This window comes from Neofelis nebulosa, chromosome 3, assembly GCF_028018385.1.
Source record: "Neofelis nebulosa isolate mNeoNeb1 chromosome 3, mNeoNeb1.pri, whole genome shotgun sequence".
NCBI classification, from domain to species: Eukaryota; Metazoa; Chordata; class Mammalia; order Carnivora; family Felidae; genus Neofelis; species Neofelis nebulosa.
In genome coordinates this window covers 26234242-26257954 of record NC_080784.1, presented here as the reverse complement: position 1 = coordinate 26257954, position 23713 = coordinate 26234242, and the positions used below count along the sequence as shown (strand labels likewise).

General features: G+C 40.3%; 1 protein-coding gene across 10 annotated transcripts in view; it reads right to left on the bottom strand.

Moving 5' to 3' along the window:
* Positions 1-23713, bottom strand: part of DLC1 (DLC1 Rho GTPase activating protein) — a 564853-nt gene that overhangs the window by 46787 nt on the left and 494353 nt on the right. The window contains exon 1 of one of the 10 annotated variants that reach the window (XM_058720131.1): positions 298-664. The exons of 8 other annotated variants lie outside the window; for them this stretch is intronic. In XM_058720131.1, the coding sequence (XP_058576114.1) occupies positions 298-334 (37 nt within the window). In that variant the 5' untranslated portion in view covers positions 335-664. Of the gene's footprint in view, positions 1-120; positions 222-297; positions 665-23713 lie in introns of those variants that run through there. One more of the 10 variants, XM_058720133.1, reaches the window with a different exon arrangement.

Below are 23713 nucleotides of genomic sequence, written 5' to 3'. Positions count from 1 at the left end.
TTCCAGGAGCCCACCGGGCGCGCCGTCCCGTGACCCCGTAGCAGTGAGTTGCCAGGAGTCATTACCCGAAATTAAGACCTCCCTCCCCAAACCATGACGCTCGTTTTTCCCACACTCCACCTCCTCCACTCCGAGAAATTTGGGCGACTCGGTCCCGAGCTTCCTCGGAAAGCCGTTTAAAAGCACAGAACGACAGGCACCGACTTGACAAGGCGGGGTGACATTTCCTCCGCGGCGAGTCCCCTCCGCAGCTGGCTCCCGCAGCTGGCCCGACGGCAAGGCACAAGTCTAGCTTACGTGTTAGGATCATGATGTCCGGCTTCTCCCTGCACATCAACAGCGGCGGGGGGTTGCGGGAGCGCGGTGGGGAAGTCGAGGCAGCTCAACTCCCGCGCCTGCACCCACGGCGGCACCCGAGACACGCGCGCTGGCGGTTCTTAGCGCATCCTTGCTCGCCGCTCCGCACCCCTCGCCACGGCCCCAGAAAGAACTCGGCGTTTTCCAGAGGTCAAAGGGAGAGAGAGCTCAGGGAGAGGGGCAAGAAGCACGGGAGCGGTTGCTCCTGTTGAGGAGAACTTCGGCCATGGCCGGGTCAGGAGCTAAGCGCCTTCGCTCCAGCTGCTGGAGCGCTCTGCCTCCCGCGCGCCTCTCCGGCCGCGCCCTCCCGCAGGGCCCGCCCCCGAGGGGAGGGTCTAGGCTGGGCAGCGTGGCCTCCTCCGCGCCTCCTAAGTAGTGGGCCGCAGCTTCTGACGGTCCTCAGGTCCGAGGCCCCGCCCCAGACCCCGCCCCTTGTTGCTCCGCCCGTCACCTCCTCCAGGCAGCAGGAGAGCCAGCCACAGCCTCTGGCCGTCCCCTGACCCCGCCCCCTCGGCCCCGCCCCCGCGCCTCCACGGCCCGGGGCTGGAATGTTTTCCTCTGGCCTCCACGTCTGCAGGGGGAAGCTTCCCGAACTGTTCAATTGTGGGCCTCCGGGGTGAAGGCAAAGGCTGTAGCCTCGAGGCAATTACTTGCGGGGGGGGGGGGGGGAAGCGTGAGCTGGACTCTGCGATATCGCGCACTTTCCCTCTTTTTCTTGTTGGCTTTGCACACTTAAAATTGTCTCTATGATTCTGCCTTACATTATGCGGGAACCGCCTAAATTTGCACAAAGGAGGGGAATCAGGGAGGTAGGGATGAATCTAGAATGGGAAGAAGAATACCTGTCCCTTGGACAGTCATCATTCATTGCGAAAGCTTGCAGGGGTACAGGACAAGTGTAAGTAATTATCACCGCTCTACAGAGGGATTGGGTTTTTACTCAGCACGTGTTGAGTCTATTGTGTACACAGTGTCTTCCAAACTATGGACCTTGGGCCTCAACCCAGTGCACCTCCTGTAACTAACTGGTAGGACCAGTCGAATATACCAGAGAATCATTTTAAAAAAATATTTATTTATTTTTGAGAGAGAGAGAGCATGATTGGGGAGGCACACAGAGAGAGGAAGACACAATCTGAAGCAGGCTCCAGCCTCTGAGCTGTCAGCACGGACCCTGACGCATGGCTCGAACTCATGAACTGTGAGATCGTGACCCGAGCTGAGGTTGGCGTTCAACCAACTGGGCCACCCAGGAGCCCCACCAGAGAATAATTTCCGATGGTGATAATCTGCACTTTTACAAATCCTTCGGTGATTCTGATACACTGTAATATGAGGGCCCTGATATAATGGAAAGCCTCATTTTTAAAGATCACAAGTGAATACAACCTCTGAAAGATATTTAAAAATTCAGACTGGGGTTGCATTACTTTGGGGCTAATTGGTGCTTTCTGTCTATTACCTCTGGTCAAAGAAAACTATTAAACTCATTCATTCAACAAATACATCAAGAACATTTATTATGTACCAAACATTGTTCCAGGTTCTGGAACTATGGCAGTGAGCAAAAAAGAGAAACTTCTCTTCCCTACTAAATTTACTTCCTAGTGGGGAAGATGCACAATAAATGAAGCAAATAAATGAAATATTTAATAGTGTCTTGGATGGAGATACATAAAGGAGGGGAGAGAGGGGTTGTGGGAAGGTCTCTTTAAATAGGGTTAAATGCAAATGGGAGACTAGTCTGTCTTAATTATGGTTTAAAATACAGAAGACATACAGAAGACACTTTTTCACTCCAGTTTTTTAAAAAGCAATAAAAATGCTATTTCTACCACTGGCTCTCTAATGTACTCAAATCAGAATGCTGGCTCTGGAGAGTGGCCTTGCAGGTTTGGGTTTCTATTCAACAGATATTTCTAGGGCTTTTACCTACTTAACAACTGCTGGGGACACCAAAGTAGGCAAGGGTCTGCCCACCTCTGCCTGCTCAGAGTTTACATCTGGTGGGGAAGCAACACGGGGGCATGTGAAAAAGAGGTGCTGTGAATGTCCAGAAAGTAGAGTCCAAGAAGGCAAGAAGAGCTGCCCTCTGAAGTTTGGATGCTGGGGGAGCCATCAAAATGCCCACAGTTGCCAGCAAGGTGGAGTGTGATTCCAGGGGAGGCTGGAAAAGTAAGGGCAAGAACTTTTCAATTCCCTGCGTGACTGTGTTAAGGATTGTTTTATCCTTTCCAGTTATTGATAGTGAGAAGCCATTTTAATGGATGAGGGCATCCCCTGGCCAGATCTGCAATTTTGAAAAGACCACTCAGGCAGTAGTGTGTACTTTAAACTTAGAAAATAGGAATACACCTCCTAAACATACTAATTTCCCTTATTTATTAAAAATCCAAACTCTAAAAATACAGATATTCTAAGCATCCCCCCCAAAGCATATTAGCTCTCAGAATAATTTCTTAATGTTTACTAGTAGTTGGGTGAAGTTACATTCAATTTAATTAGGTGTCTAGGAGTTTGTGCAATCCCTATACAACCACCCCCACTAAGTATTTGAGAATAAAACATGCTAATCTTTTCACCTCTTCTTGCTCAAACTCCATTCCTTTCTCCTTGATTATTGATGATGCCTTCTCTGGATCTTCTCTAATTTCATCACATTTCTCTAGAGGTTCCTGCAACATGGATTTCTCATCATCTAATAATACTAATAACTCCAAAAACATTATCCTTGGTGAGGTATTGTTTTGTTTTGCATGTGGCCTTCCCTGAATCTCTTCACCTTCTTCCATTCTTTGGTTTATCCACAGCCTATGTCCTGAGCCAAATCCCACTTTTCATCGTTTTAATTCTTACTCTTGATAGAAATGGATGTGCTACATTTTGAAGGCTGCTTAACCTGTACAACAGTGGCTGAAAGCAGGACTTTTCTGGTTGGGCCACTTAATAGCCAAGTGAGGAATACATTATATTGCCTCTCAAACTTCAGTATCTTCATCTTTAAGAAAGGAGGTTGAACTAGTGCCTATCTTCTGAGGTTTTTAATGAGGATCGAATAGGGTAATGCACCTAAGTGCTCAGCACATAATAAGCACTTGGTGATGTTAGTCATTATTATTACTATTACTAAGGGGGCACATCAAACAGAAACATGAGGTTTCTATTTAAATAGTCATCCAGGAGAAGACTAAAACAAAACAAAATGAGATCTTGACTTTAACCTTGATGAATCTAAGGCACCTCTACAAAGCAGGGGAAGGAAGGAGTGGAAAAGTCATTAAGACTATCAACAAACAGCGGTGCTTTACCAGATGAAAGAGGGTCCCCGGGATAGTGTCGACTCCTTCCCCATCACCCCACGTTTCATTTCTTCTGTTGTAGGCAGATGACAGTAGACTAGGCTTGTTGGCTAAGTTGTGTTAACTGACATTGGGTATTGAAACACTGGACTCTGAGAGGCAGGGATTAAATGGCCCATTTCCCCACCAGCAGTCTATTGTCCTCCCAAACCCCTTCAACCCATGACAAGAAAAAACCATCACAAATTACACCAGGTTTTGTTGCCGCAATTCGACACAAGAACAAGGGCCTGTGTTGTTTACTTGCTGCCGTGTTCTGAGTTTGGTCATCAGGTTCATGGAAGCTGTTCACTGGGATATCCTATCGTGTGGATGTTTTCACATTCCACTGTGTGTTATCAAGGCAAGAAAAATCACATCCTAAATGACAGAAAGCTAAGTGACTCTGGCTCCTACTCTATATTAATGATTAAGATTAGATACCATTGATACTGCCCAAGGACATCCTCTAGCATTTTCTGCCAGTATAATGCATTTTTTTAAAAAAAACTCAAATGTCTACAGACACTCAGGCAGATAACACTGGTGAGGAAAGCAAGCCACAGTGGGGTGGGGAGACCTGGGGAACCCAGCTCTCCCCAAGGGGGCAGGATCACTCAGGCTCACTTGATTGTTGGCCTGTGTTAACACAACTACCCCATGGTTCTGGGTTTAAAGATTTTTCAAGAGCCTCCTAGCTTTCTATAATTTTATTTCAAGCCTCCCAATTTTTAGATGCTGGCAACTACTTAAAAATCTAAACTAATTCCAAGTAATTGCAACTTTGAGCTTCATTTAGCTCCAGGGCAACTGGTTTAAACCTCTGCTCTAGTGATATGAAGCAAGCAGTGTCTTTGGAAATGTATTTCTCTCCCACAGGAACTCAAAGCTGCCTGAGTTTGGAAAATGTTGTAATATAATTTGTGTTCAATGGGGCATTGTGAAATCAGTGTGGAAAGAAATTATTTGTAATGTTCAAAGGAAATATGACAAATAATAGAAAGTTTTGGAAATAATTTTTAAACAGTATTCGATTAAGAGAAATAACTAAAGGGGCGCCTGGGTGGCTCATTTGGTTGAGCGGCCGACTTTGGCTCAGGTCTTGATCTCACGGGGTTCGTGAGTTTGAGCCCTGCGTAGGGCTGTGTGCTGACAGCTCAGAGCCTGGAGTCTGCTTCTGATTCTGTGTCTCCCTCTCTCTCTGCCCCTCCCCCACATGCGCTCTGTCTCTCTCTGCCTCTCAAAAATAAAGAAAACTAATAAAAAAAATTTTTTTAAAAAGAGAAATAATTAAATTTGAAATTTAATGATTGTCCTTAAAATACGCACTTATGTTTAAGTTTCCATGGCCAAGTCTGGGTTCTTCCCCCACTGTCCACCCTGGTATTTAACCTTTTCAGAAGTGTGTAAGGGGCAACTCGGTGGCTCAGTCAGTTAAGCGTCCGACTTTGGCTCAGGTCATGATCTCACAGTTCATGAGTTCGAGCCCTGGGTCAGCTCGGAGCCTGGAGCCTGCTTCAGATTCTGTCTCTCTCTCTCTCTCTCTCAGGTAGTCTCCCTCTCTCTGCCTCTCCCCTGCTCGTGCTCGGTCTCTCCTCCTCTCTCAAAGATAAACCAAGATTAAAAAAATTTTTTTAATTAAAAAAAAAAAATGTTTAAAACCCCAATGCTGGAGGTATCAGGTGGGGAAAGAAGAGGAAAAGAGAGGGCTAGTCAGTGAAATAGATTCACCCCCTTTAAATTTTATTTAGAGTAGCTCTCTTATTCAGTCAGACCTTTTTCGATTATGTCTTCTGAACAACTTAAAAGTTTAAAATATGGGGAAGGTGACCTAGTCTACCAGTGATATTTTTAGAGGAGCGGGGAGTTCCTTGTTCATGCATAAATGTAAGATAAATCTACTTTTGAGATAATCACTTAAATCCCATATGAACCAGCCTGGCATAGTACTTTCATCATCCAACAATTATTTATTAGACCTCGGAAAAGGCAGTGTGCTGGTGAAGCAAAAATGAACATGAATCAATACATCCTGGGGATGGAGTATACAGCATGACGACTGAAGCCACTGTACTAGGTATCTGTAAACTGTTAAGAGAGTAGATCTGAAAAGTTCTCATCACAAGAAAAAACAGTTTGTAACTATGTGTGGTGACCAATTTGAACTAGATTTACTGTGGTGATCATTTTGCAATATATACATATATATACATGTATATATAATATTTATATGTAATAATATAAATTTATATTATAATAATAACATAATTTTGATAATAATGTATTTAGAATAATATATGTAATAACTTATAATATAATATATATAATAATTTGTAATAATATATATATATATATAATATTTCAACTCTGAAATTAATGTTATATGTCGATTATGTCTCCATAATCGTTGTTCATTAAATTCATTCATTCATTAAATGTTGTTCAGTAAATAACAACAACAAAAGAACATGCAGAGAGGGCTTGGAGGAGCAAACTCTTAGGTGCAAAGTAGGTACAGATACAGTTCTGTAATAGTTCAGTGGAGGGTCTGAATATACTGAAATCTCAATCCTGATCTGATAAATCAACGGACACTCTTTCTTGAGATAATTACAATATTTACGGTAGAGTTTCCTCTTAAAGACAATTTCATTTAGCAGCTCAGGTACACACACGATTAGCCCAAGGCCTCGGGGCTCAGCATGCAGGGAAGGAGGGAGCCCAGAGGGTACTGGCACCAAGTCAGAGCTCTTGCCCCTCCCAACTTCCATTTGGTCTTCGCCAATGACTGCTCTGATTCTTTCGTGTGTGCTCTGAAGACACAAAGATCAAGCTAATACAAAATAGAAATTGCCAGGGCGCCTGGGTGGCTCAGTCGGTTAAGTAACTGACTTGGGCTCAGGTCACGATCTCACGGTTCATGAGTTGGAGCCCCACGTGGGGCTCTATGTGGACAACTCAGAGCCTGGAGCCTGCTTCGGATTCTGTGTGTCCCTCTCTCTCTGCCCCTCCCCGACTCACACTCTGTCTCTCTCTCTCTCTCAAAAAATTAGTATTTAAAAAAAAAAAAAAAGTAGAAATTGCCTCCATGAAAGAAACTGGGCTACTTTTCCATCAAATTAGCCAATTTTATTTTAATTTTTTAATATCTATTTATTTTGAGAGAGCCAGAGAGGGGCTCGAACTCAGGAAACCCTGAGATTTGGACCTGAGCCAAAATCAAGAGTTGGATGCTTAACAGACTGACCCACCCTGGTGCCCCTGAATTAGCCAATTTTAATGGCGTCCTTTGATTCTTTGTCTATTCGGACATTTAATAGTGTTTGGGGGCTGGAGGCAAATAATTCATTGAAAGCTCAGGATGGACATTATTTTGTGTGTGCTAATAATATTTAATCCTTTGCTTTCTTATTATTTAAATTTTACGATTATAAAATATCCATTGCTAGAAAGGTTAGAAAACATGGAAAAGTATAAAGAAAAAAGTTAACCTCCTCATAATTGCACTACCAGAGATAATTGCAGACATCTGTATTTCATTTTTATGTCTATCCTCCCAGTCAGGTTTTTAAGTACAGATATTTTGTTGTATAAAATTGGGATCATGGTTTTATTGTTTTGTACTATTTTATTTCATTTACTATACCTGAAGAATGTGACTTTTTATAGTTGCTTCAGGGGCGCCTGGGTGGCGCAGTCGGTTAAGCGTCCGACTTCAGCCAGGTCACGATCTCGCGGTCCGTGAGTTCGAGCCCCGCGTCAGGCTCTGGGCTGATGGCTCGGAGCCTGGAGCCTGTTTCCGATTCTGTGTCTCCCTCTCTCTCTGCCCCTCCCCCGTTCATGCTCTGTCTCTCTCTGTCCCAAAAATAAATAAAAAACGTTGAAAAAAAATTAAAAAAAAAATATAGTTGCTTCATATTCTATCTTATGGGTTTCTCCATAAATCAATTAATCAATGTTGGGGTGCCTGGGTGGCTCAGTTGGTTGAGCATCTGACTCATGAGGTCATGATCCCAGGGTTGTGGGATCAAGCCCCATGTTGGTCTCTGCACTGAGTGTGTAGCCTGGTTAAGATTCTCTCTCTCTCTCTCTCTCTCTCTCTCTGTCCCTCTCCCCCTGCTTGCTCTCTCTCTCTCTCTATCTCTCTCAAATAAAAACTAGGGGCACCTGGATGGCTCAGTCAGTTAAGTGTCCGACTCCAGCTCAGGCCATGATCTTGTAGTTTGCGGGTTCAAGCCTGGCATTGAGCTCTGTGCTGACAGCTCAGAACCTGGAGCCTGCTTTGGATTCTGTCTCCTTCTCTCTCTGCCCCTCCCAACTTGTGCTCTGTCTCTCTGTCTCCCAAAAATAAATAAATGTAAAAAAAAAATAATAATAAAATAAAATAATATAAAAAAATAAAATAAGCAAATAAATGTTTCAGCATTTTATTTGCTGCACATTCTTGTATAAGAAATTTCAAAAGAGCAAGAATGATAATTTCTTTAAGAAAATTCACTTATGTACTTTGAACTAAGAGGCTGCAGGGTATTGGGACATTTGATACATATTTCTAAACTGTCATCCAGAAACTTTGTGCCTATCTTACATTTTACCAGTGTTTGAATGTTCCCATTTCTCTCCACTTAAGTATTGCCAGCATTATAATTTCCATTCCTACTGCTATGTTAATGAGCAAAAAGTATTATCTCATTACTGTTTAAGTCTACATTTTTTTGCATACTAAACTGGCTGAATTTGCTTTACTGTAGTAAAATATACCACTTTAGCCATTATTAAATGTATAGTTTAGCCGCATTACGTCCATTAATGTTGTGTAACTATCACCACTATCCCTCTCCAGAATTTTCTCATCTTCTCCAACTGAAACTTTGTATTTCTTTAACAACAAGTCCCCGGTCTGCTCCCCCACCCCCAGCCCTTTGGGACAGGGTTCTACTTGCTGTCTCTAGCAACTGGACTATTCCAAGTACCTTATGTAAGTGAAATCACACAGGGGTACCCGGGTGGCTCAGTAGTTTAAGCGTCTAGTTCTTGGTTTCAGCTCAGGTCATTATCTCACAGTTGGTAAACTTGAGCCCCACATCAGGCTCTGCGCTGACAGTGTGGAGGCTGTTTGGGATTCTCTCTCTCCCTGTCTCTCTGCCCCTTCCCTGCTTGCTCTCTCTGTCTCTCAACAAAACAAAACAAAGCAAAACAAAACAAAACAAAACAAAAAACAAACAAAAAAGCGCAAGTGAAATCATACAGCATCTATTCTTTTGTTTCTGGTCCTTTTGTTACACTGGTTGAATATTTTCATATTTATTAACTAGTTGTATTTTTTAAAATTGCCTATTTAGTCCTATAGTTCTTTCTTGTTCGATGAAACATTTTGTCTTTTGTTACTGATTTAAAAATATTACTTATATATTAGGAACATTAACCATTTGTAATTTATTATAAACATATTTTTACTAGTTTCTCATCTGCCTTTTAAGCTTGTTTATTTATGATACTCAGAAAAATTAACAAGATTCAAACAGAATTCAAAGGTCTTACTTATTTGTTTTTTTCAATTATTAACTAGGCGTTTACTTAAGTAGTTTCCTCTATACAATTTGAAGCCAGAAATGCTGACACAAAATCAATTTGCAAAACAAGGTCATTTAATGTCTGAGATATTTTGCTTTATTTTTAATTATAGGTTTCATGTCTTACTCAAATATTCTAGCTGTCTTATTTGATTTTTCTATCTGCCCTAACATCACATAGAGCTGTCTTGCATAGAATGAGACTCCATCAAAGCCTCTGTAAAAAAGGTAGCAGGGTCAGGGTCAGGGTACCAGATGGAGACCTAGGGGCATTGAATTTTTGAGAAACTTTTTGACTTTCAACTTCTCTCTAAGTGCAGTGTGTGTGTGTGTGTGTGTGTGTGTGTGTGTGTGTGTGTACGTATGTATCTACTAATAAAAAAAATCTTGGGACATCCAAGAACTTTTCTGGAACTAAGTACAACACCAGTATGGTCATTTTAGCTTTTAGCTTTGTGGGCAAAAAACTATTTTTAGTATTGATCTCTACCATCTTGTTCAAAGGAACCATTTATTGGAAAGATATTCCAGGCTATGGATTGGAAGAATTAATATTGTTAAAATGTCCATACTACCCAAAGCACTCTACAGATTTAATGCAATCCCTATCAAACTACCAACAGCGCTTTTCACAAAACTAGAACAAATAATACTAAAATTTGTGTGGAACCATAAAAGACCCCGAAAAACCAAAGCAATCTTGAGAAAGAAGAACAAAGTTGAAGGTATCACAATCCCAGATTTTAAGATGTACTACAAAGATGTAGTGATCAAACAGCATGGGACCAGCAAAAAAATAAACACAGACCAATGGAATAGAAGAGAGAACCCAGAAATAAACCCACACTTATATGGTCAATTAATCTATGACAAAGGAGCAAGAATACACAATGAGGAAAAGACAGTCTTTCCAATAAATGGTGGTGGGAAAGTTGGACAACTACATGCAAGAGAATGAAACTGGACCACTTTCTAACACCATAGACAAAAATAAGCTCAAAATAGACTAAAGACCTAATGTGAAACCTGAACACATAATCCTAGAACACAGGCAGTAATTTCTGACATTAGTGTTAGCAACAGTTTTCTACATGAGCCTACCAAGGCAAGGGAAACAAAAGCAAAAATAAGCTAGTGGGACGACATCAAAATAAAAAGCTTTTGCACAGTGAAGGAAACCATCAATGAAATAAAGAGGCAACCTACTGAATGGAAGAAGGTATTTACAAACGATATATCTAGTAAGGAGCTAATATCCAAAATATATAAAGAACTTACACAATTCAACACCAAAACACCTCCAAACAATCTGATTAAAAAATGGGCAAAAAAAAAAAAAAAAAATGGGCAAGGATCTGAATAGACACTTTTCCAAAGAAGACATACAGATGGCCAACAAACACATGAAAAGATGCTCCACATCACTAATCATTGGGGAAACGCAAATCAAAAACACCATGAGATATCATCTCACACCTGTCAGAATGGCTAAAATCAAAAAGACAAGAAATAACAAGTGTTGACGAGGATGTGACGAAAAAAGAACTGTCACGAATTGTTAGTGGGAATGCAAATTGGTACAGCCACTGTGGAAAACAGTATGGAAGTTCCTTTGAAAAAAAAAACCCAGAAATACCATATAATTCAGTAATATCACTACTGGGTATTTACCCAAAGAGAACAAAATACCAACTTAACACAATATATGCACCTCAGTGTTTACTGCAGCATTATTTATAATAGCCAAGATATGGAAGCAACCTAAATGTCCATCAATAGATGAATGGATAAAGAAGGTATGGGGCAGGTGTGTGTATGTGTGTGTATAAAATATATAATAGTGTATCGAGCAGCCATAAAAAAAGGATGAGATCTTGCCATGAATGGACCTAAAGGGCATTATGCTAAGTAAAATAAGTCAGAGAAAGAGAATACCCTATGATTGCACTCATACATCGAATCTAAAAAAAACAAAACAAACAAACAAGCAGACCTATAAATACAGAAAACAAACGGATGGTTGTCAGAGGGAGGGGGTGGGGAATGTGTAAAACGGGTGAAGGGGAAAGGGAGACACAGGCTTCCAGTTACAAAATGAGGAAGTCATGGGAATAAAAGGGAATACAGTCAATATGATATTGTACTAGCATTGTATGGTGACACGTCGTAGCTACGCTTGTGGTGAGCATAGCGTAAGATAGAGAGAAGTTGAATCATTATGTTGTGCACCTAAAACCAATGTAATATTGTGTATCAACTATACTCAAAATTAAAATTTTAAATAGTAAAGGAGCCATTTATGTGGTTCCTCCTACTTTGACTTTTAAATCCATATCCAGATGTCATTCTAAAGCATGCGCTCAAAGAAGATTCTCAGCCATAGTTTTGAAAAGTTGAGTGAAATCACTGATGAGTTTGTTTCCACTAAGGAGATGCTTTGCGTTCATGTGAGTTGTCATGTGTTGCTGTTTCTTCACAGTAGACTGGGTCCTACAATAGTTATACTATGGCATGGGTTTGAGCAATGCCTGAAAAAAATAAACGGTTCTTTTCCTTAGCTGCTAACTACAGCATGTTGGTCATTACAGTGTTATTTCTGGAAACCCCTACACAGCTCCAGATCATTAACTTACTTTAATAGCCGACAGGAGAATGGGGCTGCAGTTTGTCGTCAAGCTTGGCTTTCCATGCATAACCGATTCAGTCAATTATCTGATATGGATTCAGTTGAATTAAGATGCATTTTGGGGGGAATTGCAAGGGAACAAATTATACATTTTTAAAAGGAGACCTGGCAATAAGACTCATGAATGGGGGAAGAGTGATGTTTGAAGACTTGTTGGGAGAGAATAGACTAGATTGGATGTCTCTAATACAAATGTTTTATTGTTGAACAAACTACTTCTGTACTGATTATTGCCATTTTTGGGGTAAGCTGACAAAACATATAAAAGGCAAAAAAAAAAAAATCAGAAAAGCCTACTTAATTTCAGGACTGAGTTCTCCAGATCTAAATTTAAAAAAATGAATCCGTGAGGATCCTAAGGTCTATGCATGTGTAGACTAGGGAAGAGATCTGATATAAATCATGTTCCTAACCTGGTCATAGATACTATCCATGGCCTTGAGTTGCTCACATAATAATATCTCTTTATGCTTAGTTTATTTAAAATATCACAAAATATATGATATATAATATACTACATATTAATTATCTATAAATAAAAATAGGTATAATTTACATGACAGAACAAGGATGCTGGATCATTTAACTCAGGATTTTAAGTTTTAGATACAATATAATTTGGAGGTACACATTATTATTACAGATAAGGAAGTCAACTTAGAGAGGTTACATAGCTCGCTTGATTTCATACTTCTAATAATTAGGGAAGCAAGAACTTGAATCTGGTTCTCTTTGCAATGACGATTATGACCAGGGCTTTAAAGTCAAACTATGTGAGTGGGGAGCACTATTTCAGGTCTCCCCTTTACTCAACTGTAAAATGAAGGGATTGCGCCAGAAGTTCTCTCAGGTCCCCCCAGCTTTAGGTTCTAGTTTGTCTTGAACTACGGTGTAACACTGTATTTATGTTCATTTTCACTTCCTTGTGTGAGGTTCTAAACACATCCAGCATTTAAAAACGCTACTAATTAAACACAAAATGTTGGAAAGGAAAAAGCATCTGTTCTGTAGGTTACCATGACTCACAGCAATTCAGAATAGCAAACTGTGGTCCATTGAGTGTGCTATTGCAAATCCCAGGACTGTACCTGCCACAGGGTAGAACCCTTTCCCCTCAAGGGCCAGTTTCTCGGGTTTCCTAAGTGCGTGCCAGAACCACGCTTTTCAGAAATCCGTAAGTTAAGCTCTTCTCCTTTCTGGACAAGCCTCCCCTACTGTCACTGAGGCCTCAAAAGGTATGTGGTGTTGTGTCTACACTTGCTTATGAAATTTGGACCATGCAGCAAGGGCCTTCACTCAAATGACTTTCTTAAAAATGAACTCTTTTTCTCCTGTGTCACTGCTCTGATTTGCCATTTATATTTGGATTGTAATCATCTCCCCCGGACTTTCAAGATGGAAGGTTGGTATTGCCATTTGTGTGATTTCTTTCACACTTTTCACTAAGAGTGGCTTTCCAACTTCCATGCATTTAATCTCTCTTTGAAGAAACCAATCGTAATTATTAGAAAAGAATACTCAGCCACCGTCCCAACATATTACTCTTAGAACACTCTGGATCCAAGCCTTTCCTTGCAGGGACACACGTTTGGGACAACTACCAAAACTAATAAAAAGTGACAAACACACGTGCTGGCTGCCTTGTTTTCTTGCACCACACCCCACTACATCGAAGTCATTATGTAGTCTGTCTGGGATGTAATAATATTCTACATTTGCAGAGTTCTCTTAGGTAAACATTTTATTTCCCGTAACATTCAATAATTGAACAGGATATTTTGTTGCATGTTCTTCTTTCACCTTCTGTCGCCTCCAACCAGCATAACCTCTTGCATTATCAACACCCTCCGCCAGAGTGGTACACTTGCTACCATGGATGAACCTACACTGACACATCATAATCACTCAGTGTCCATAGTTTACATGAGGCTTCACTCTTCTTATACATTCTCTGTGTTTGGACAAATGTATCATGGCACATATTTACCATGACAGTATTATACAGAGTAGTTTCACTGCCTTAAAAATCCTCTGTTCTTCAGGGTGTCTGGGTGGCTCATTCTGACTTCGGCTCAGGTCATGATCTCATGGTTGACAAGTTCGGGCCCTGAATCGGGCTCTGTGCTGACGGCTCAGAGCCTGGAGCCTGCTTCAGGTTCTGTGTCTCCCTCTCTCTCTCTCTGCCCCTCCCCCTCTCATTCTCTGTCTTTCTCTGTCTCTCAAAAATAAACATAAAAAATTTTTTTTAAGTCCTCTGTTCTTCACCTAATATTCATTCTTCCCTCCCTCCTAACCCCTGGCAACCACTAACCTTTTTACTGTCCATGCAGTTTTGCCTTTTCTGGAATATAAAACAGCTTGGATATAAAAGGGAAACAAACAAATATGTTGGAGGGGTTGGGGTTAAATGAGAAAACTCTGTACCTTCCTCTCAATTTTGCTGTGAACCTATATCTTCTGGAAAATATAAAGCTTATTAAAATATATATATGAAAGAGGGTTTAGCATAACATGGACTATTGAATGATAAGATCAAGTATAAACAATTTGGTGTTCTAGAAGAAGCTAATATAAAGACTTTCGTAGTGGCTGAGGATTTTTCAGAACCAAAGAAAGATATAAATCCACAAGTACAGGAAGCCGAGTATACCAGGCAAAATAAATACAAAGAAATCCACACCTAGGCGCCATTTAGTGAACCTACAGAATACTTCAGAAAGAAAAAAAGAAATCTTAAAAGCACTGGTGAGAAAAGATTACCTGAGGAAAATGACAGTTAAATTGATGGCATACTTTACAACAGCAAAACACAAGCCAGAGAACTTGGGAATATCTTCAAGTTGGGGGTGGGGAGGAGGGTGTCCAGGAAGTCTGTAAGAAGGTGGGTGTAAGAAGTCTGAAGAATGAATGTGAAAGCCAGTTTCAGATAACTAAGAATAGAGGGAGTTGCTAATCAATACAACTTTACTAATGGAAATCTTGAAGGATATATTTAAAAGGAAAAATGATCTCAAAGGTTGAGAGTCAAGAGAGAATGGAGAGCAAAGAAACTGGTAAAATGCAGGTAAGCTGAAAAAAACTGCAGATAATAGAAATAATAATAATAATAATAATAATAATGTCTGATTTGGGGGGCTTAAAAAGACAATTATAGGGATAACAGTCAGGAATAAATAATTAAAGTATTCTAAGGTGCTTGTATTTGTTTATTGAATATGCATAGCAAGATTTCAAGAATCATCTTTAAATTTTTTTATGTTTATTTATTTATTTTTTTTTCGAGAGAGAGAGAGAGAGAGACAGACAGAGAGAGACAGAGAGAGAGACAGAGCACGAGCAGGGGAGGGGCAGAGAAAGAGGGAGACACAGAATCTGGAGCAGGCTCCAGGCTCTGAGCTGTCAGCACAGAGCCCAATGTAGGGCTTGAACTCATGAACTGTGAGATCATGACCTGAGCCAGTTGGATGCTCAACCAACTGAGCCACCGAGGTGCCCCTGAAGAATCATCTTTAAAAGAACTGAAATAGTTAGTAGGGGGAAAATGTGGAATAAGAAAACAAAGAGATTTAAAATTTTTGAAGTAAGAAAGGCAGAAGACAAAGATATAGGAGAGAGTAGGTCAAATTAAAAATGCACATAAATGTCCAAATAGATCAGCATTTATGAGTAATAATAATAATAATAATAATGGTCTCAAGTTGCCACTGAAAAGCCAAACCTGAGAGATCATGTTGGTCTCCAATAAAAATATAAACGAAGATAAAAATAAAAATCCAGCTATGTATTAACTTGAGCTACGTCAAAACCACTAAGATATGAAAAGATACACAGGGCAAATATTAAGCAAAAGAAAATTAGGGTAGCTACATAGACAGAAATAAAAGTCTACAATTCAAAAAGAACTCTAAGTGTGAAGAGAGCTGCTACCCAACACTAAAAAAGTTCATTTAATGACTAAAATAAAATGATTCTGAAGCTGTGTGTCCTGAATAAAATAACCTCAAAATCTACAAAGCAAAAATTGGTAGAATTGGAGAAGTTGACAAATATCATGGTGGGTGATTTCTAGAGACTTCTCATAATTTTGGATAGGTTGAGCAGACAAAAGAAAGAAAAAGTAGAATAGAAACATTTTAATAATCATGTGTAGATTTCTGAATCCATTGATTAGAACACATATATTCTCTACACTGTAATACTAAGACCACACAAACAAAACAACCATTGACCGTAAACTAAGCCAATGAGCAAATCTTAACAAATTTCAAAGTGCTATCAAACTGACCACTGTGGTGGCCTTAAAACATGTGCAGAAAATCTTTTGCAATCTTCTCCTCAAAAAGTAGAGTCAATGTTCCCTCTGCTTGAACCCAAGTGGTCCTGTGACCTTCAATGACAAGAGGGCGGTACAAGCAATTCTGATTTACTTCTAAAATGGTTTAGAAAAGGTCATGTGGCTTCAGCCAGTTTTTCTTGAGAGATGTTTGGATATCCTGAGTCCCTGATGGGCAGAAAGAACTGGAAAGGCAAGAGAGAGAGGCCGATGTCGGAGGAACTCCATTTTAGCCCACGGCTGTTTGAGATTTCCCAACCGAGGCACCAGACCTGTGAATGGGAGAACCCTTTGAGAGACCCCAACCCTTACTACCATTTGACTGCGACTGCCCTAGAAACCCTGAGGAAGAACCGTCTTTTTGAGTCTGTCGACTTCTAGATCCATGAGCAAAATAACTGCCATCGTATCATGCTACTGTCTTGGGTCTTGTTATACAGTTGTATTCTCTGACTGAAATGGAATTAAATCATGGCAGTATGCATGTCAAATGTTTTAACTCAATTTATAAAGGTACTAAGTATCACATGATTCAAGAAGAAATCATACTGAAAAATCTGAAATACTGAATGATCACGAAAGTACTGCATATTGAAAACTTGTGGGATATAATGGCAACCAGTATTCGATGACATGTATAAGCTTAATTGTTCATACAAGCAAAGAAGAAAGGCTGAAATGAGAGCGCCCAGCTTAGAAAAATAACAAAAGAATAAACTCAAAGAAAACATAACAAAGGAATTAATAAATAAAAGAGTAGAAATTAATAAAACTAGAAGGGATGATCAAGCATGGAAAACAGCAGTGAATAAGCAAACTGCAAAATGCTTAATTACTAATCGACGTGCAAATTGATACCATAATTAGCTGACATTTTACATACACTGGATTTACAATTAAAAAGTCTGGCAATGTCTGGGGCGCCTGGGTGGCTCAGTCGCTTAAGTGTCCGACTTCGGCTCAGGTCATGATCTCATGGTTCGTGGGTTTGAGCCCCACATCGGGCCTGTGCCGACAGCTCAGAGCCTGGAGCCTGCTTTGGATTCTGTGTCCCCCTCTCTCTCTGCCCCACCCCTGCTCATGCTCTGTCTCTGTCTTTCAAAAATGAATAAACAACAAAAAAAATTTTTAAAGTCTGGCAATGTCAATTGTTGCCGAGGATGTGGAATGGTGCTGTGGACGTGTCTATTGGCACAACTCCTTATAAAAGCAATTTTACATTTATTTTAAAAGTGAACATTAACTATGCTATGATCCAGCAATTCTGCTCTGAGATATGTATCCTAGAGAAACTCTGGTATAACTCAAAAATGTTAGCAGTAACATTATATTAGGAAAGACTGGAAATAATCCCAATGTTCATCAAGTGGAGAATAGGTCTTTTATTTATTTAAAAAAATTTTATTTAAAGTTTATTTATTTTGAGAGAGACAGAGAGATAGGGCAGGTGAGTGGGGGAGGGGCAGAGAGAGAGGGAGAAACAGAGAATCCCAAGCAGGTTCTGCACTGTCAGCACAGAGCCCAACGTGGGGTTTGAAACCACAAACTGTGAGAACATGACCTGAGCAGAAGTCAACAGCCAGATGCTTAACCGACTGAGCCACCCAGGTACCTTGAGAATAGATCTTTTACACTGGCATATTTTCACAGTGAATGACATACAGCAATGAAAAGAAGTGAGCTATAGCTTTGTGCAACAACATGGATAAATCTCCGCAACAATGTTGAATGCATTATCAGGACTGAGAATAAAATGCTTATGTGGTAAAAGTAATTCACAAGATGGGAAGGGAATGCTAGATTCAACATTCAGGATGGTGATTGCCTCTGGAGCAAGGCAGGGAGACAAGCTGGGGAAGAACTCAGCTGGGTAGCTTTAACAGGAAAGGTAATATTCCAGTTCTTCAGCTGGGTTTTGGATTAACAGCTGTTGTATTATTATGTTTTATAACTGATATGCACATTTATTTTCTTGTTGGTAATAAGATTTAAAAAAAATTCTTTTTCTAACGTTTATTTATTTTTGAGAGAGAGAGAGACAGAGTGCAAGCAGGAAGGGTGCAGAGAGAGAGGGAGACACAGAATCCGAAGCAGGCTCCAGGCTCTGAGCTGTCAGCACAGAGCCTGACGCAGGGCTCACACCGAAGAGCCGTAAGATCATGACCTGGGCTGAAGTCGGACGCCCAATCGACTGAGCCACCCAGGCGCCCTGATATCAAGATTAAAAAAAAAAATTTTTTTTAATGTTTATTTATTATTGAGAGAGAGACAGGATGAGCATGGGAGGGACAGACAGAGGAGGAGACACAGAATCCAAAGCAGGCTCCAGGCTCTGAGCTGTCAACACAGAGCCCGACGCGGCACTTGAACTCACAAAATACAAGATCATGACCTGAGCTGAAGTCGAACACTTAACCAACTGAGACACCCAGGCGCCCTCCGCATCCCCCCCCCCCCCACCCTGCCTCTGGTATTAAGATTTTTTTAAAAAAGAAGTAACATTGGAGAAATTTTATTACATTGGTAAAAAAAAAAAATCTGTAGAGTCAGATCCAGATTTGAATCCTGCTACTGCCACCTATTTGCGACATTATCTTGGAAAAGTTACTTCAACTTCAAATCTTATTTTCCTCATTCATCATATGGAAATAATAATACCTCCCTGGGTAGTTGTGAGCATTAAACCTGATTGTTTATAAAGGGCTCAATACATATTTATGCACTTAATAAGCAACAGTAACTGAAACCTTAACTCAAAATCTATTTTTGATGTGTGTGTGTTCAATTTGTTTAGGCTCTTAAATATACTGTAATATTTGTAGTTGTAATTGCATTGCACTGCTATTTTACCTGTGTCTTTTTTTAAAAATTTTTTTATGTTTATTCATTTTTGAAAGACAGAGAGAGACAGAGCACAAGCAGGGGTGGGGTGGAGAGAGAGGGGGACACAGAATCTGGAGCAGGTTCCAGGCTCTGAGCTGTCAGCACAGAGCCCGACGCAGGGCTCGAACTCACAAACCGCGAGATCATCACTTGAGCTGAAGTCGGATGCTCAACTGATTGAGCCACCCAGGCGCCCCTTACCTGTGTCTTAAAAGGACTCTTTTTCATTTAATTATTGTACTAGCTATCCTCCTACTGTTATCACTGAAAAGTTCCAGAACTAGTGAATCAGTGATTCTGAAAATAATTAAATCTAAATTTATAAGTTATTAAAAAGTAATTCTCTGTATCTCACTTATTTCGCTTATTTGCATTAGTTTACATTATCAAAGCCAAATAATATTATTAATGATAATAATAATAATAGTAGTAATGGTAATTTGACCCTGTAAAGAAACATCTACCTTTCCAATGTTAAAGTTCATTCTTATCACGTCGCATCTAAGACATGGGCCTTCCATGTTTATTTCAGGTCTATGCTTAAAAAAATTGTATCATAGTCCTCATTCTACTAGGATGTTTAAAAGTGGGGAGATAAAATCCAAGATCGTAACCCAGCACAGAGAACTAGGAGGAAAAGCAGACCAGGTAATTTAATCTAGAAGTCATAGGACATTCTTGGTGAGTTTTGATTTGATCTGGTCCTCAAGTAGGCCTGCTCCTAAACAATCCTTTGAAATCTGCATCAAATTTAGAAAGAATGAAGGGAACACTGATTAATACGGTATAAATTTTCAATCTCTCTGCAATGATCTATCTAATTTTAGGCAAGGTAAAGGCAAGAGCTTCCACTGGCATCCTCTAAAAAGTATTAACTATGAATTAATCAGCTCACAATTTATGTACTTTTTCCTCATTTGCCTGAGTGCCTAGGAGCTACGCTTTAGTCAAAAATTTTTTTTCCTTATGAGGCTATAACAGAAACTGAACATACAGGTTTTATCATTTGAACTCCTCCTCAGAACTGAGCTTCCAAACAATAGTCCCCGATAGTCCCAGACTCCTGGAGAAGTGACAGATCCAAGCAGATACTCTGGCCTAAATCAATCTCCAGGGCAAGACGAAGAATGGCAAATGTAGGACCAGCAGCCTCCCTAAATCACTACGTGTGGATTTCTCATTCTTCAAATTTTCAAAATGATTCTAGCACTTGTCTGCACTAACAGCCTTGTGATCCAAATGGTCTTTTTTTCCCCCTCCATCACCAGTCTCAAATCTTAAAATTAGAAAAGGGAATCTGGATATTCCACACTTACGTAGAGGCAGGAGTCCTTACCTGAAAGTGACATGCATGGTGGAGCAGGTCTGTTGCAACAAGGCTAAGGTTTGAATAGTGCTCGCCAGTATCTTCTGTGATGCGAAATGTGCATACAGCACATCCAGATTTGGTTTCTAGGCCACTAACGGCTAAGCAGGGCCTACAGGGAGAAACTCCCAACAGCGAAATCCCACGCGCGCGTGTGTGTGTGCGCGCGCACACCTGAGCTACACAAATGGGACATTTTCCTAAAGACCTAACCTTAAGTGTTCAGTCTTGATGCTCTCAATCCTCACTCTTCCAGGCACTTCCGGGACAGCAAACACCCACTGGTCAGTAATGGCTGTATAACAGTTTTCACTGATCAGAAATCTCAACAGAAAATACACACAGAGGGCACAGTCTCATTCCTGATAAAGCTTAACGTGAAGCAGAATTTCACAGCCTTTCCATTTTCATTTCCTAGTTCCAATACCACCCCAGGATGAAGCTCTTTTTTTTTTTTTAAGCTTTTTGTTCACATATGAAGCCTATTCTTCTCCTTTAATTTCCCCAAATTCCAAAAAAGCACAACTAAGATGCCCCATTATATTCTTGGCATTAATGACCTCATTTCCTACTCCCAGAACTCTCTCTGGAACAGTTTTTTTCTTCTCCAGGGACAAACTGACTGGAGTTCTTTTCTTGTCCCTAGTCCTTCACTGAGGCATGTCCTGCTCATAGTCTGTTATTAGACCTTAATGTTTCTCCTTTATTCACCTACTCCTCACCTCATTCACTCTGTCTGATCTGGGTTTTTCTTCTTGGCTCTATAGAAGCTGACCTGTTCCTTCATGCTTCCCAGACAAGCAGTGCCGGCACTAATATTTATCAAGCTCTCTTTGAGAGTTAATACTTTTTATTCCACCCTCAGAAAGGCAAAGAGATCCTATATACTTGGCCTGGCTTACCATCAGTTGGAAGAACATCTGTACCTGGGAAGCAATGATGTAGAAACAAACTTTAAGGCCTCGCTGACCGGGGCTTCAATAAAACAGGAGATTGTGAGGGAAAAAAGACTCCATTAATAGTTTTAGGGTCATCGGGACTCTTGTTTGCACTTGGTTGGGGAAGACTTGTCCAAGTGAATTACTTTCAAAGTCTCAGTTTCAGACTGAGATTTCATTCTGCTGGTAACCACAACACTTGTTTATAGAACTCTTCCAAAGGATGTAATAGGCATTTTTCAAGATCTGTCAGCTCTGGGCCAGTATTAAATCAGCTATTCATGTCTGAAGGGTGTAGTATTGCCCATAAAACCAACACCACCTGAATGTCATTTGTGGTCTGGGATGTATACATGTACGTGTGTGTGTGTGTGTGTGTGTGTGTGTGTGTGTGTGTGTGTCTGTTAACATACATCCCTCCTGACCCTCTCAGGTAGCTGAAGAGGAATGTGTAGTTAAGACAAGACTAGGTGGGTTGGGTTCGGGGAGGCTCCATGACCTCTTTTGTTGCATGCATCTATTTTTAACAACCTTTTTCTTTAATTAGAAAAAAAATTTATGAGTCTTTTCTTTTAAAATTCATCTCACCTTTAATGCAATAAAGGAGTCATAACCAAGGAGAACTGACGGAGAGTAAGGATTGTAATGGCTTGCCCAGCAGGCTCAATTATTCCCTTAAAGGTCTATTTTTTTCCTTCTAATTACATGAGGCAGTGATTGGGAGGATGGTAACCAATAATAAGGGCTTCATTGTCTCTCTTTTTTTCTTAGTCACCAATACTCTAATTCCTCATAGAGTGCACTTAACAAGGAGCTCTGGAGGAGCCACGGTGTGGAACCCTGGTCATGTGGCTCGCTAGCACAGACAGAGGGCTGTAAAAGAAAGGAGCCGGGATGGCTTTAATATCCTGTTAGACAGAAGCATGACAGATTAGTGGGGGACTCCTTCCTTCTCAGGAAACCAGGCCTCTGGCTATAGCTTTGTCTTCAGCTCAGTCTTAGATCTTTATAAACACTTTTCCCCTGAACTTTAAAGGACCCATGCTTTTTAGCAACAGTTTAACGTGCATGAAACAAAAACTCAGATAAAGGGTTCAAGCATAAAATCTTATTGAAGGGTCTGATTTCTCAAGATGCTTTCTACAAACTCAGACTTCACGTACAGAAAAATATTTCAACAGAACACTCGTTCATTAGGGAAAATACCAGCCTTAAAAATGCAGGAGTCTTAAGAGACAAAACAGATGAACATAAGGGAAGGGAAACAAAAATAATATAAAAACAGGGGCGGGGGGCAAAACAGACGAGACTCATAAATATGGAGAAAAAACAGAGTGTTACTGGAGGGGGTGTGTGAGGGGGGATGGGCTAAGTGGGTAAGGGGCACTAAGGAATCTACTCCTGAAATCATGGTTGCACTCTATGCTAACTAATTTGGATGTAAATTAAAAAAAAATAAAACAAGATAAAATACAAACAATGCATGAGTCTTTATATTGTACTATTGAATCTCAACTGCTTTAAAGAAGTGGCATCTGCTATACCCCATTAGGCACAGGTTGTAGTCAAGGTCCTCAGTTAAGTGTCTTGAATAAGAGATGTCTAAAAATGGAGCAGGGCAGTTGGGAGGCAGTAAGTAGGAATTACAGGGATTGGAACCATATGATGAAGAAATATCTGGGGAAGATGAATTATAGAAAAGGGAATGTGAATCTTTATAAAACACGGATAAAGATCTGTAGCAGATGTCTGAAGACAGTAGACACAAAAGACGTCTCACAGACATGAAAAACCATGTGATATTTACTTGGAAGACTCAATATTTATATCTGTCACTTCTCCCTTAGTTAATCCATCAGTGTAGTGAAATATCAAAACAACAACAACAACAACAACAACAACAGTATGTTGTACGAGCAATGATTGCTAACATATATTGAGTGCTATCTATGTTATACACTCTCTGACTGCTTTCGTCTCCTAAACAGTTTAATCCCCCAATAATCTTATGATTATTTATTTCCCCATTTAAGAATTTAAGCAACTTGCCTAAGGTCACACAGCTGGCAAACCACAGAACCGAGATTCCAACCCGAGGATTCAAACTCCAGAGCTTAAGCATTATCTGTACTTTCAAATCAATGGAACTGAATCGTGAGTCTAGACATTGACACAGAGGAATTTAGATTTTATTAGATGTAGGATCGTACACCATTGGATGATTATTCAATATCTGAGG